The sequence below is a fragment of the Myotis brandtii genome, unplaced genomic scaffold (assembly GCF_000412655.1).
Source record: "Myotis brandtii unplaced genomic scaffold, ASM41265v1 scaffold215, whole genome shotgun sequence".
In the NCBI taxonomy this organism is placed as follows: Eukaryota; Metazoa; Chordata; class Mammalia; order Chiroptera; family Vespertilionidae; genus Myotis; species Myotis brandtii.
The window spans coordinates 2,968,785-2,982,196 of NW_005358043.1; the positions used below are offsets into that span (position 1 = coordinate 2,968,785).

The 13,412-nt window shown below is 40.4% G+C and overlaps 1 protein-coding gene across 1 annotated transcript in view; it reads right to left on the minus strand.

Moving 5' to 3' along the window:
* Positions 1 to 13,412, minus strand: part of ARMC3 (armadillo repeat containing 3) — a 92,429-nt gene that overhangs the window by 13,464 nt on the left and 65,553 nt on the right. The window contains exons 11-16 of the mRNA XM_014539386.1: positions 11,077 to 11,326; positions 9,538 to 9,674; positions 8,401 to 8,569; positions 4,368 to 4,465; positions 3,577 to 3,678; positions 3,048 to 3,143 (exon numbers count right to left, since the gene is read on the minus strand). Coding sequence (XP_014394872.1) covers positions 3,048 to 3,143; positions 3,577 to 3,678; positions 4,368 to 4,465; positions 8,401 to 8,569; positions 9,538 to 9,674; positions 11,077 to 11,326 — 852 coding nt within the window. The remainder of the gene's footprint in view (positions 1 to 3,047; positions 3,144 to 3,576; positions 3,679 to 4,367; positions 4,466 to 8,400; positions 8,570 to 9,537; positions 9,675 to 11,076; positions 11,327 to 13,412) is intronic.

Genomic DNA, 13,412 nt, shown 5'->3' on the forward strand with positions numbered 1-13,412 from the left:
CTACTTCTCACTGAGTGTGCTGCCTGAAGTTAGAGTCATTTGGCATGAAGAAGATTTTATCCAGCACAGGGGCTAAGCACATCAGGGAGGGCTGTCTCATTGAGTGATTACAAATAGATAATTTACTGGATCCCCGGAACGCTACTTCCCTACGGATATAAATAGAAGTATTTCATTTGGACTTCTTTCCCATGAAGGTTGCCAAGTTGTGTTATAAGGGATTCAATACCTACATGAATTTCATTTCTAAATAAATATGGAAAAAAGCACTTGGAAATTACAAAATTAATTCTTCTAAAATTAACCTCCAGAAAGAACATCAATTTATGATTAAAGGTAGCAGAACTTTTACCTTTCTTGCAGAGACTTTACCAAAACAACCTCAGAAAGCAGAGACTTACTGTGTGGATCCAAAACAATTAGGATATTATCTATTTTCATAAGAGATGAGTAGGTAGGTAGTTAAGTAGATAGAGAGATTTGTCTGGCCCCAAATTGTATACTGATATTTTCAAAGTTTAATCCCTTGCTCTTTTTTGATATCATCAACTAGATGAATATATAAACTATAGGACAAGGCTGGAGGAAGAAATAAGTCATGAATCCAACCCACTTGGGGTTTTAATTGAGGTAGGAAGATTTTTGGCAGGTGAAAAATAATTGCAATACCAAGTAGCAATCAATGAATTCCATTTGAGTGAAAAAATAAGAAATTCAAGGAGTTCAATGTCCATTGGGTGTCCTATTCCCACCCAGTCTATTCCAACATGATGAGAAGGGAGTATTGAACCAAGTGAAGATATGGTTTATTTAGATTAGGAGGGGATATATATATTAGAAGCCTGATGCATGAAGATTTGTGCAAGAATAGGCCTTCCTTCCCCCGAATGCCAGTATGCTGTGGGCTCACTCCGGCAGCCTGTGCAGCGGCAGCGGAGGACTGGAGAGATTGGGTGCATCCTCTTCCTCCTCCGCCCTCCGCCTCCTGCCCACCCGCCCTCCCTCCGTGCCCATCGCTCCTCCCCTCTTGATTTGGCAAGATAGGGAGGAGGGAGATCTGATAATTTGGGTTACTGTGTAGGTGGCCTCTTTCATCTATTCAAAACAAAGCTGAGCCTCCTGCCACTGCTGCCACAGCTGCCACCATTGCCTCTTGGCTGGCCCGGGGCTCCCAGGGCGCGCTAACTGTGCACCGAGTGAGCTCCTGCACGTGTCCGCGCCTGTGGGGCTGCTCCAATGCTAGAGTTTTGTTTACCAGAGCAGTGGGGCAGGGGTGGGGTAGAGGGAGACACCAGACACCAGGAGCTATGACCTCAGGCACCAGAGGGTTGCCTCTGAGGCCAGGGGCTGGGCCACAGGGAGGCTGCAAGGACGGTTGACAGGTGTGGAGCGTGGCAGGGAGGCCCTGAGGAGGTGTGCTGCCCAGAGGCCCTGAGCAGCTGGGGCAGGGCCACTGCCATCTTTGTCAGGTTAATTTGCATACTCGCTCCTGATTGGTTGTGGGTCATTGCAAAGTGATGGTCAATTTACATATTTCTCTCTCTCTCTCTCTCTCTCTCTCTCTCATTCTCTCTCTCTCTCTCTCTCTCTCTCTCTCTCTCTATATATATATATATATGGTTTGTTTTGTTTGTTGTCTGTCTCCCCACTAGGATTTAAGTTCTATGAGGACAGAATTTTCACTGCTATTTTCCCCACACTGGAACAATTCCTGGAACCTAGTGTATGGTCAATTAATTTACTTTTTCCATTTTACTGATGAGGGAACTCAGGCAAGGACGCCAACTAAGCACTGTGCTAAATAGTGGGGATGAAGAGAGAAATTATTCAATCAGAACATGTTCTTGTCCTCAAAGAGCTCTCAGTCCAGTAGAGGAGAAGCAGAGAGGCCCCATGAGGAGGAAAAGGGAGGTGAAGGGCAAAATTGTCAGGGCTGGAGCAATAGTGGCAGGTTAGAAACAGAGATCAGAATACTGAGCAACAGAGACTGACAATACAAAACAAGGTCAGAAATGGAAATAAATAGCTCTGAGATCTGGGGAACCTAAACCTTAGGGATCTTAGGGGACAGTCTCAGTTTAGAAAGTAGCTGGTTCAGATGAGTGCCAAATACACTCCAATTCCACAGTGGTTTTGAGGGCTTACGTCCTCAAAAGTAAAGGGCCATGGAGTGTGGCAGGAGGTCCAGGTGGATTTTGAAGAGTCCAGGAGAGTGCTCACGAGAGAAATAATGTATTTTAAAATATGTAAACAAGTAGGAAGGTTAAAATATGGCAGGCCTGCAAAACACACAAGCACAGTCTACAATCAGTGGTTCTCAACCTGTGGGTCACGACCCTTTCACAGGGGTCACCCAAGACCATCGGAAAACACATATATAATTACATATTGTTTTTGTGATTAATCACTATGTTTTAATTATGTTCAATTTATAACAATGAAATTGGGGGTCACCACAACATGAGGGACTGTATTAAAGGGTCGCGGCATTAGGAAGGTTGAGAACCACTGGTACATGTTTCAACCAAAGAAGAAGTTGGTCTTGTTTGCCTTGTCTCCCTCTCGGAGCTCCCTGCGGGGTCAGAGACCTCAGTGAGCAGCGGGGTGGGTGGGATGCACACAGCAGGGAGAGCGGGATGCTCCAGCCTGTGTGCTGCCACCTGCAAAGGCACCCGCTGGAAGAGGACAGAAAAGTTCCTTTTCAGTTGATTACTATCCTGGGTTGGACTTTTAAATGACTGACTAGAGACTGCTTCCGTTGTCATTTTTGAATTAAAGTGACTGTAGGACTTAATAATGATCAAAGTGACCTGAGTTCTCACCCGGAGGCAGGAGAAGAAATCCTTCTGGGTAAATTTGAGAGACGGCGAGAGACAAAAATGAGGTTAATTTTAATTGTATAACATGAGTCCTGCTTAGTTCAACATACTGATGCCACAAGAAGAGCTTCCCATTTAAAAGCCACCCCTCCCTTTCACCAACTTTTTTGGGTAATGAAAACTTGACCTGATTACAATTAGGAGAAGAATAAGTACCACATTTCTTACCTGGATCCTTTTTCTTTAGTGGCACTTTTGCTAACAGCAGTATTTCGTCCAGAAGCAGGTTCCGATTTCTCTTCTGTGGGAGATCCAAATCCAGCACTAAAATAATAACTAGGTTTTCTTGTCATATGTAAAAAACCACAACCATTTTCAATTATATGGAAAATACATTGCATTTAAAGGCAATTAATAATTTCTAAGGCATTTTCACTTCTTTTATATGCTTTGATTTCTTTCACAATTACAAAGCAGGGCACCAGGCATTAGTTCATTTACAGATGAAGAAACTAAGCTTGCTCTCAGACTCTTAACTCATGTGCTCAAGATCTCACTGTGGGTTCACAGCAGAGAGAATGTCAAGCCAGGTTTCCCACCTCCTTTCCCAGAGGTCTTTTCCATAGCTATTTACAAAAACAACTATGAAGTTATATTACTCTAAGAAGAATCAAAGAATGGTTGCCAAAATCTAATTTTTTTACTCCCAAATTAAGAGGATAATTATTTGAGTATAGATAAAAGATCATTTTCTTACCTGGCCTTTTCTTTACTAGCTCTTCTTAAAGAAGAGGAAGAAGAAATACTTCGCCCATAACCAACCTCTGAGGATTTATCTTCCGTAGATGGAGGTGGAGAACTACAATTTTACATATTTGAAAGTATGGATGAATTAAAACAATTTATTCATCAATATTGGCTTTGTCCTACAAAACAGATTTCTTCCCTGAAAATCATATTTGGAGTTGACTCTTAACAGTGACATTAATTTAAAAGCATAAAGGAGAGGTTAAAATAAGACAAGAAATAGTATAAAGCTTTCCATGAACTAGAATAAGACATATTTTTATAAAATATGTCCCATAAAATGTATTATAGAGATATATGTGACCATTTAAAGAAGGATGTTGACGCTTCAATTTTTAGCTCTCCTATTTGCCTCTTAATATATATACATACACACAAATTGTGCAGTAGTTGGACACCTGCATACAGTTCTGGAGAGTTGTAAACATCACTCTTCTTAGTTTGCTCCTATCTAGTTATACATTCTTCAATCACTTCATGTCACCAGAAAAGTAAGAAGCCCTGACTGCTGAAATACACATGGGGTTGACTGGTAACATGGAGTGAGAGGGAAAGCTATGGTGATATTCCTGACTTTACTATGTCAGGCTATGAATATATGCATCAGTGTTTATTTTCACGGTGCTTGATATACAGGGGAAAGGAAAGATAGCATACTGGGGATCTTTACATAGTCACATGATCATGGACAAGCAAAAGTGTATGTGCTTCCCTACATTCCTCTTTCCCCCAAAGACTCACACGTCAGATTTACTGTTAACCAAGAGTATAGTACGTAGGTCATTTGGTTCTTGTAAGCAGAGATCCTTCAAAGGCCAAAATTTGGTACCAGGATTTATCTGTGGATAATTTAAAGATTGTAAAGTAATATTGGCATGGGTTATATTTTTTAATATGATTGCTGTTACAATATGCTCTCAACAGTTTGAGGTGTCTGATTTTACACACACACACACACACACACACACACACACACACACACACACACACACACACTTAGAAATAGGAACCTGGAGTTGTGGACATCTTGCCTTTGAGCAGGATATATCTCTCCAGTTCCCCACAATCTCTGTTGCTTTATTCTCAGCTATTTCACACCATAATTATCAATTTGGCCCCTGAAAGTATCTGAGTTTAAAAATCCATCTATATACATAAGGGAGAACTTATTGTCTGAAAGAGTAACTAGTTACTAAACAGATTACAAAAAAAATTTGTGAGGCTATCTGAAAAGAGGCTAGACAAAGCTCTACACTAGCTATTTTATGAGCCTGGTGAAGATTAGACCAGATCACCTTCTAAGGTCATTTCCAACTATATAATAGTTAGATTCCTCTCTCATCCAAGATGCTTTTCATGGTCCTTTTAAAATAAGACATATCATCTCATTCTTCTGCCAAGGTTTCCCAGTTCATTCAGAGTAAAGGCCAAAATCCTTCTGATGGTCTACAAGACTGACATGACCTGGCCTCTCTTCATCTCTCTGACCTACTCTCCACTCTTCTGCCCCTTGGTTCCCTCAGCTCCAGCTGCACTGACTTTGCTATTTCTTAAGTACGCCAAGTGTGCTTTATCCTGCCTGCTCTACCTACCTCTCTCCCATAGCTCTTATTTTAATTATGTGATGTAATTTATTTAGTTGTGATGTTTATTGTTTATTGTTTATTGTCCGCCTCTTCCCACTGATGCCATGGGAGTAGAGATCCTTAACTCTTTTGTTCACTGACATATTCAAAGCCTACAATACTAGAAATGTAATATTTACTGAATGAATGAATCAGAGAATTCTTCTTTATAAAGGATACTAGAGGCCCGGTGCACAAAAATTTGTGTACTCAGGGGGCGGGGGAGGGGGGTCCCCCAGCCCGGCCTATGCCCTCTCGCAGTCTGGGACCCCTCGGGAGATAACGACCTGCTGGCTTAGGCCTGCTCCCGGGTGGCAGAGGGCAGGCCCAATCCCTAAGTGCAGCCCCTGGTCAGGCTCAGAGCAGGGCCGATTGGGGAGTTGGGGCGCCGCCCCGTCATGCACAGAGCAGGGCGGATCGGGAGGTTGCGATGCCACCCTCAGTCACGCTCAGGGTAGGGCCGATTGGGGGGTTGGGCCACCGCCCCCTGTCACACTCAAGGCAGGGTCGATGGGGAGGTTGCGGCGCCAACCCCTGTCACGCACAGAGCAGGGCCAATCAGGGGGTTGGGGAGCTCCCCCCTATCAGGCACAGAGCAGGGCCGATCAGGGGGTTGGGGCGCTGCCCCCTGTCACTCACAGAGCAGGGCCCATCAGGGAGGTTGGGGCTCCGTACCCTGTCACACACAGAGCAGGGTCAATCAGGGGGTTGGGGAGCGCCCCCCTGTCATGCTTTATTCTCAGCTATTTCACACCATAATTATCAATTTGGCCCCTGAAAGTATCTGAGTTTAAAAATCCATCTATATACATAAGAGAGAACTTATTGTCTGAAAGAGTAACTAGTTACCAAACAGATTACAAAAAAAATTTGTGAGGCTATCTGAAAAGAGGCTAGACAAAGCTCTACACTAGCTATTTTATGAGCCTGGTGAAGATTAGACCAGATCACCTTCTAAGGTCATTTCCAACTATATAATAGTTAGATTCCTCTCTCATCCAAGATGCTTTTCATGGTCCTTTTAAAATAAGACATATCATCTCATTCTTCTGCCAAGGTTTCCCAGTTCATTCAGAGTAAAGGCCAAAATCCTTCTGATGGTCTACAAGACTGACATGACCTGGCCTCTCTTCATCTCTCTGACCTACTCTCCACTCTTCTGCCCCTTGGTTCCCTCAGCTCCAGCTGCACTGACTTTGCTATTTCTTAAGTACTCCAAGTGTGCTTACACCCGATGGCTTCTGCACCAGTTTCCTCTGCCTAGAAAGCTCTTCCCTCGGATATCCCCATGGCTAACACCTGCACCTTCTTCAACTTTTTGCTCAGGTATTACCTCTTAGTGAGGCCCCCCTGACCACAATTTTGAAAATTACAACCATCAACCCCAGTCCTCCCCAGCACTACAGAGCCCCTTATCCTGTCTCTGCCCTACCTACCTCTCCCTCGTAGCTCTTATTTTAATTATGTGATGTAATTTATTTAGTTGTGATGTTTATTGTTTATTGTCCGCCTCTTCCCACTGGTGCCATGGGAGTAGAGATCCTTGACTCTTTTGTTCACTGACATATTAAAACCCTACAATACTAGAAATGTAATATTTACTGAATGAATGAATCAGAGAATTCTTCTTTATAAAGGATATTGTTTCCTTAACTTTTTAAAAAAACTCATGAACAGAATAACATTTTATCAACATTTTCTGATCCATGGCAATGTTTTTCTAATATGTTCTTCGTTGATTTTTCTGCTCTTCTCCCTCAAAGCATCTTTATTCTACTGTTGTGCCAATTTTTAAAAAATGAATCATCAACGAGATGAGCTTTCTCAGAGCAGTGACTCCTCAGTGGTTTGTACGTGCATTGTCGGGGTTTGTGCCATGTTATGGTGGTGATGATGGCCAGGGGAAGCAGAAGCAAGAGCTAGAGTAAAATTTTAGGCTAGCTATTTTTCATTATTCAAAATACCTCTAATTCTGTTATCATGATAGAGTGTTTCCTGCAAATGTGACTTAGCTACGGGGTTCTTGTTATGGCCCTGTCTCCTCTGCTTCTTTGGACCAATTCGGCCCAAGAGGGCTTCTGCTGCCAGCCTTGCCCACCCCAGCTCCTGGTCCTGCACCCACCTGGAACAGAGTTTTCCATTTGTACTTCTGCGTTCTCCCATCACCTCAGGAAGTAGATTTAAATATATATATTGATTTCAGAGAGGAAGGGAGAGGAAGAGAGAGAAACATCAATGATGAGAGAGAATCATCTGCACACCCCACACTGGGAAGTGAGCCCCTGACCCAGACATGTGCCATGACCTCCTGGTTCCTAGGTTGACACTCAACCACTGAGCCACACAGCTGGGCAGGAAGTAGATATTTCTGATAGTATTTTCTGAGATCTGCTACCACTAGCACTCTTGTGCTTCCTTTTTCCCTTTCATGCTTCCTTTTGAACAGCTTCTGCCTGATTTCAGGGATTTTTAGTAACTTTTAAATTTGTTTGAAGTCTGAGGATCATATATGTTTCCTAGTTTTGCCTAAAATGGAATCTGTGGATTTTAAAATGTTCTCAATTTTTCTTATTGCTTTTGCTTTTGGTTTCCAGAAGAAGCAGAAAATACTGGCTTAAGCAGCAATGACAAAAAGTCCTCAAGATTCTAATTTTTAGCTTCCCATTTCGCTCAACATTAACACTAAATTGCACTGTAAGTTGTTTTAAAAATCATAATCAGAAATGCAGTTAAGTAAAACATTATTCTTCTACATCACATTTTAAAATCCAGTACTACAATTTGATTAATTTCAATTATATGATGCTAAAATTAAAAACTTATACTTATGTCCTTATCACTAACATTGAGCCCTAGAAATAACAGAACCCCAAACTGAAAATGCTGGTTCTTTCATATCTTCTCTGAAACCTGAACTAGCATAGCAAGCTGATTTAAGTAAAAGTAATCATGTTCTAGTTAAAAGTATATACAAATGCAAAATCTTATAGCCAGACAAAGTCAAGGATGAAGTTCTGATTCCCAAGTGTCAGTCTGTAAAAATAAAACATGTTAGGTGGTTACGAAATTGCAATGTAATGGCATCATGATTAAGGAAGAGACCCTTATCATACATACATACTAAAATACAAGTCAGTGCTCCCACTTACCCGGCCATAATCATAGAAGCCGTCACTGATGATGTTACTTGATGACAAGTAGCCAGTCTGGCTGTATTTCAGAGACAGGTGGTTGTTGAGCAATTTGTTATAAGCTACCTCACTGAATTTATTTTTTCGAGTTACTGATAGGTTGATTTCTTCAAGGATCTCTAAAGCCCTGTCAATAAAAGCAAAAGGCATTATTTGCTTTATATAAGCCACCCAACATTAAGTTCTCACTTATCTACCTAGCCAACATCCTGAATTCAATGGAAAGGGTATAGCCATCTCACCCTTTTAGATAAAGTAATACTGTCAGTTATGAAGACAAATCAGTCTTTCTGAGAACATATATACCTTGTAGTTACTCATGTTTAAAGAGTTGAAAAGGACACTTTCAGAAAAAAAAAGGTTCTTCATTTAAAGCAAAATTAGTATTCAACTCCAACTTTTGCAACTAAGCAGGCAATATATACAGGGAATAAAAATGTTTAGAAATAGGGTAATCCGGTTCCTTGTAGTTACTCATGTTCAAAGAGTTGAAAAGGACACTTTTGGGGGGAAAAAAGGTTCTTCATTTAAAGCAAAATTAATATTCAACTCCAACTTTTGCAACTAAGCAGGCAATATATACAGGGAATAAAAATGTTTAGAAATAGGGTAATCCGGTCTGTGAAACCTAACAACCCTATTTGCTGATGTGCTAAAAACCCCATCTGTCGTTGGTAAGGGAACGGATCTGGGGAGGCTGGCTAAATGTTGGGTTCTGATGAAAAGATTCGGGTCGGAGAAGGAGCAAAATGGAGTGATCATCAGGGCTCACCCATTTTATTTTAGAAAGTTGAGGGACAGACAGGGTTCTATTACAATAGCTGAGGAAAATGAAGGAAGCATTTCTCAAGAGGAAAAAGTGGAAAAGGAAACGTTGGACATGATTTTATAAAGGTGGGGAGGAGGGAAGGACCTTCCTTCCACCAGGCAGTCCCTCCAGAGGTGAGGCCCTTGCTGTGCCCTGCAGCACCCTGAGCGCTCTGTAGACCTGAGAGGGGGAGTGTAGACTCTGCCTGACCTTCCTTTGGCCTGAAAAGTGTGCTCTTCATCTTCTGCTCTTCATCTGAGCCGGAAACTTGAGACAGCTCCACTCACCCGAGCCTGCACAATTCAGCGGCCATCAGCTCATCACCGGCGCAGACCATCACGGCCCAGCTGGCGTGCCTTCTGACTTCATCGTTCTTGGAGCGCAGGAGCTCTATGAGGGGCTCCAACCCACCTGAATTTCTTAACTAGAAGTAGACACCAACATTGTATGCATTAGGAGTCCAGAATATAAGCATTATGATTTTTTTTAAAAAAAACACACAACTCATTATTTGATTGTAAAGGCTGTAACTATGTAAAAACATTTAAAGATGTGTCCATATTAAATTTATTAAATTCAGGGGGTAAAATCAATCACAAACCCTTACAAACAAAATCCCAATTTTCTGTTCAAAGTCAAGAAAAGGCCACAGTAAAGTAATCGAGGGAGGTCACGGTGATTTTGCACAGCGTGGAGGCTGGGGAAAGAGCCGTCTTCTCTCTGCCCACAAGTGGGATGCCCTGTGGGCTCCTCAATACTGAATGCTCATTTGGCCCTGAGGTAGACCTAGAAGTCCTTGTTTCTGGAAGGGGTTTTGCAAGTGTGATTAAGTTAACAACAATGTCCTGTATTAGTAGGTAGGCCCAATCCTATATAATAAAAGCCTAGGTGGCGTCGCACAACGTCATCACAAGATGGCTGCCCCCACGTCTTTACAAGATGGCCACCACAGATGGCCACAAGATTTAATAGGGTCAACCACAAGGACTAAACACACTTTTATGTGATGGACTTGTAGGAAATGCAATTCTATGTTTTAAAATTTTGCAATATAAGAAACTAGAGCGTATGTATAAATCATATGTGTAATTCCAAGAATCACAGTGAAAGGCATACCTGTTCATCTACCACCAGCTTAAGAAATGGCACATTTCAATATCTGTGAACCCCTGGGTGCTCCTCTGAATCACATCCACACCCTTAGTCCCCCAAGGGGAAACCACTTTTTTGAACTTGGGGTTAATCATTCTGTCGCTTTTCTTTATAGTTCTAGCTGGTATGTATGTATGTGTGTATGTGTGTGTATGTATGTGTGTATGCCTAAACAACTTCTTAGCTTCATTAGCACACTTTTTAGCACATTTCTGAATGGTATATAAATAGAATCATAAGATACATTCTTCACAACTAGCTTTTGCTTAGCATTAAGCTTGTTGAGATTCATCTCTGCTGTTGTCTGTAGCAACAGTTCATTCATTTTTACAGATGTGAGATCCCATTTTATGAATATGCCATAATTTATTTACCCACTCTCTTAACAGTTGGACAACTGGTTTGTTTCCAGTTATTTAGATATTATAAACAATGCTTCCTGGAGCATAGAGGCAAGGGACTGTCTTAAGAATATATACTTAGAAACAGAATTGCTGGTCTACAAGGTCTGCTCACATTGTTTGCTAGATAATGCCCATTTGTTTTCCAAAGTGTTGCACCAATTTTGAAAGACTTAAATGATGGATCAGTTCAAACATTTGAAAATGTTTCACATTAATCCATCCATAAGTAATAACCAGAAAAATGAGAGCAAATGTTATGAAAATACTCACCTCTGTCCGGGCCTCAGCATCACACGCAGTCGCAGCGATGGTGAGAGCAGCTTTGCTCTGCACGACCATGTTCGCAGAATGCAGCGGGCCGATGAGGGCGTGCATGATGTCGTGGTTCTGGATGCTCACACGCAGAGCCTCCTGCATTGCCATGTTCGTCAGTACAGTGGCGGCGTTGGCCACGGCTCCATCTCGTTTACTGGACAAGATGTTTACTAATGGATCAATACCATCAGCTTCGGCAGCAGCACTGGGTAAACAAAGGCGAAATGAGTGTCATTCATCCAAGTTCAAGAAATTATTTTTGGAGTGTACAACTGAGCTTATGAAACAAATGAGTACATAAGTGCAGTTTTGGAAAGAAATTAATGTACAATGCGATGAGCCCAGAATTGAGGCTCTAGTCATTTAAATGAAGTCTGGGGAAATGTCAGATATGAATGAATTAAAATAATTCTTTTCCTATATCTACAGCATTGGTTATAGAAAAATGTATGACTACTTCTTAGAAAATCTACTACTGTCAATTTTTTAAATCAGTGATACATATAAGATCAGGCAATTCTATTCAAATAAAGTCTCTTGAAATATTCCTAACCAACAGGAAAATAAAGCTTTAAATAGGATGAATCAGTGAGCATGGGAACTCTGATTCAGTTAAAATACTTTAGCCCATCTTTACCCTTTTCAGATTAGGTTGTTAATTATAAGCAGAAGTTAACACATTTGAAGGCAGCAACCATTTTGCTTTTATAAGTTAAACAGCAAAAATCAAAGTCATGACATTGACATAAATAAATATATAATTTCAATTATATAGGCATATTCAGTTGCTAAATTTCTGATTTCTACTATAAAAAGACTACATTATCCATTAACATATTAACATTTTCTCACCGAAAGACTAAATCTCCTTTGAAGAACACCATGTTTTCTATAATCCTTGCTTCATAAATAGTTAAAGAGCTCATAAAATAGTAAAAATAAAAAAGATCATTTTAATGAGTGGAAGACGATTTAATTATGTGTTATAATGTTTGAAATGGCTTCAAATAAGAGATGTGCCAAGCAATAAGATATATAGAGCATCCTGGTTTTAAAGGAATTCCCAAAATTGTGAGTTAAAATCCAAGTAAATCATCATGGGAACAGAGGTAATCAGGGCAGTAAAAGCATACTTGAGACTTTAATAATATCAACATCTCTTTTAAGTTTATATTTGACATTTTTTCATTTAAGATTATGTTAATAACCAACATTGAAAAAAATCTGAGGCTATATGATTTAGCCCATCACCTGTATGCTGACTAACTGATTTTAAGTTGGCACTGTCACTTAAATTTGCTGATTGTAAAGAAGAACTGACAACTTCAAGAATAGAAGTTATCACAATTGCCCAGAAAACAAATTCTCGCTAAGGGGACTGGTAGTTCTCGGGGAAAGAAGCTATGATGGTGGCCCAAGCCAGCTCTGCAGGAGCCTGAACAGCAGAGACTGGGGACAGAAGTGACAGGAGGTGGCAGCTCTGGAGAGTAAGTCTGGGATGATGTTAACCTTGAAGGCACCTCCCACCCTGGTTTATATAAATCCACCCAGAAAACACACCATATTGATACCAAGGCTAAGCCAGCGCCTAGTTCCATTTCTCCCACATTTAATGTATATTTAACTTTTCTTGTGACATCTCAGACAAGGCATCCCTGAAAACTAAAGTTTGGTTAGATGACTTTTAACCCCAACTTGTTGATATAAAGACATTGGGAGGAAGGCCCAGCATCTCACTATGATGACCTGAGGGCTGGCATTTAATTTCCTTTCTTAGGAGATAAAATAAACACATTTAAGATAATTTCACTTTTAATTATCTCTCCTATTATTAATTGACTTGGCAGTCTTTTGATTTTATAAATAAGGGAAAATTTGGGAGCTCTAATATATTTATTTATCAGAAACTTATATTCAACTTATAGTTGAAACACTGAAAAAAACTTCCAGCAAGAATTTCAAATGATTAATGTTTTCTGATTAACTAATATATACTTAAACCTTTCCAAAAAATCATTTTTCCTTTGACTTATTTTTCAGGTACTTAATGCAATCAATTCCTTAGACCAAATACTTTCTTAGGTTTTATTAATTATTTATTATTGAGTGAAGTTGTAAGCAATCAACTAAAAATCTTCAACTATGGAATTTTAATATCAATGAACTAATCATCTGCTCCCTTACATTCCTAACAAAATCACTTGGAGAACACTTACATTAGAATAGGCACATTTTCCAAAAAGATTTTTATTTTTTGTGTTCTTCTCTCTCTCTCTCTCTCTCTCTCTCTC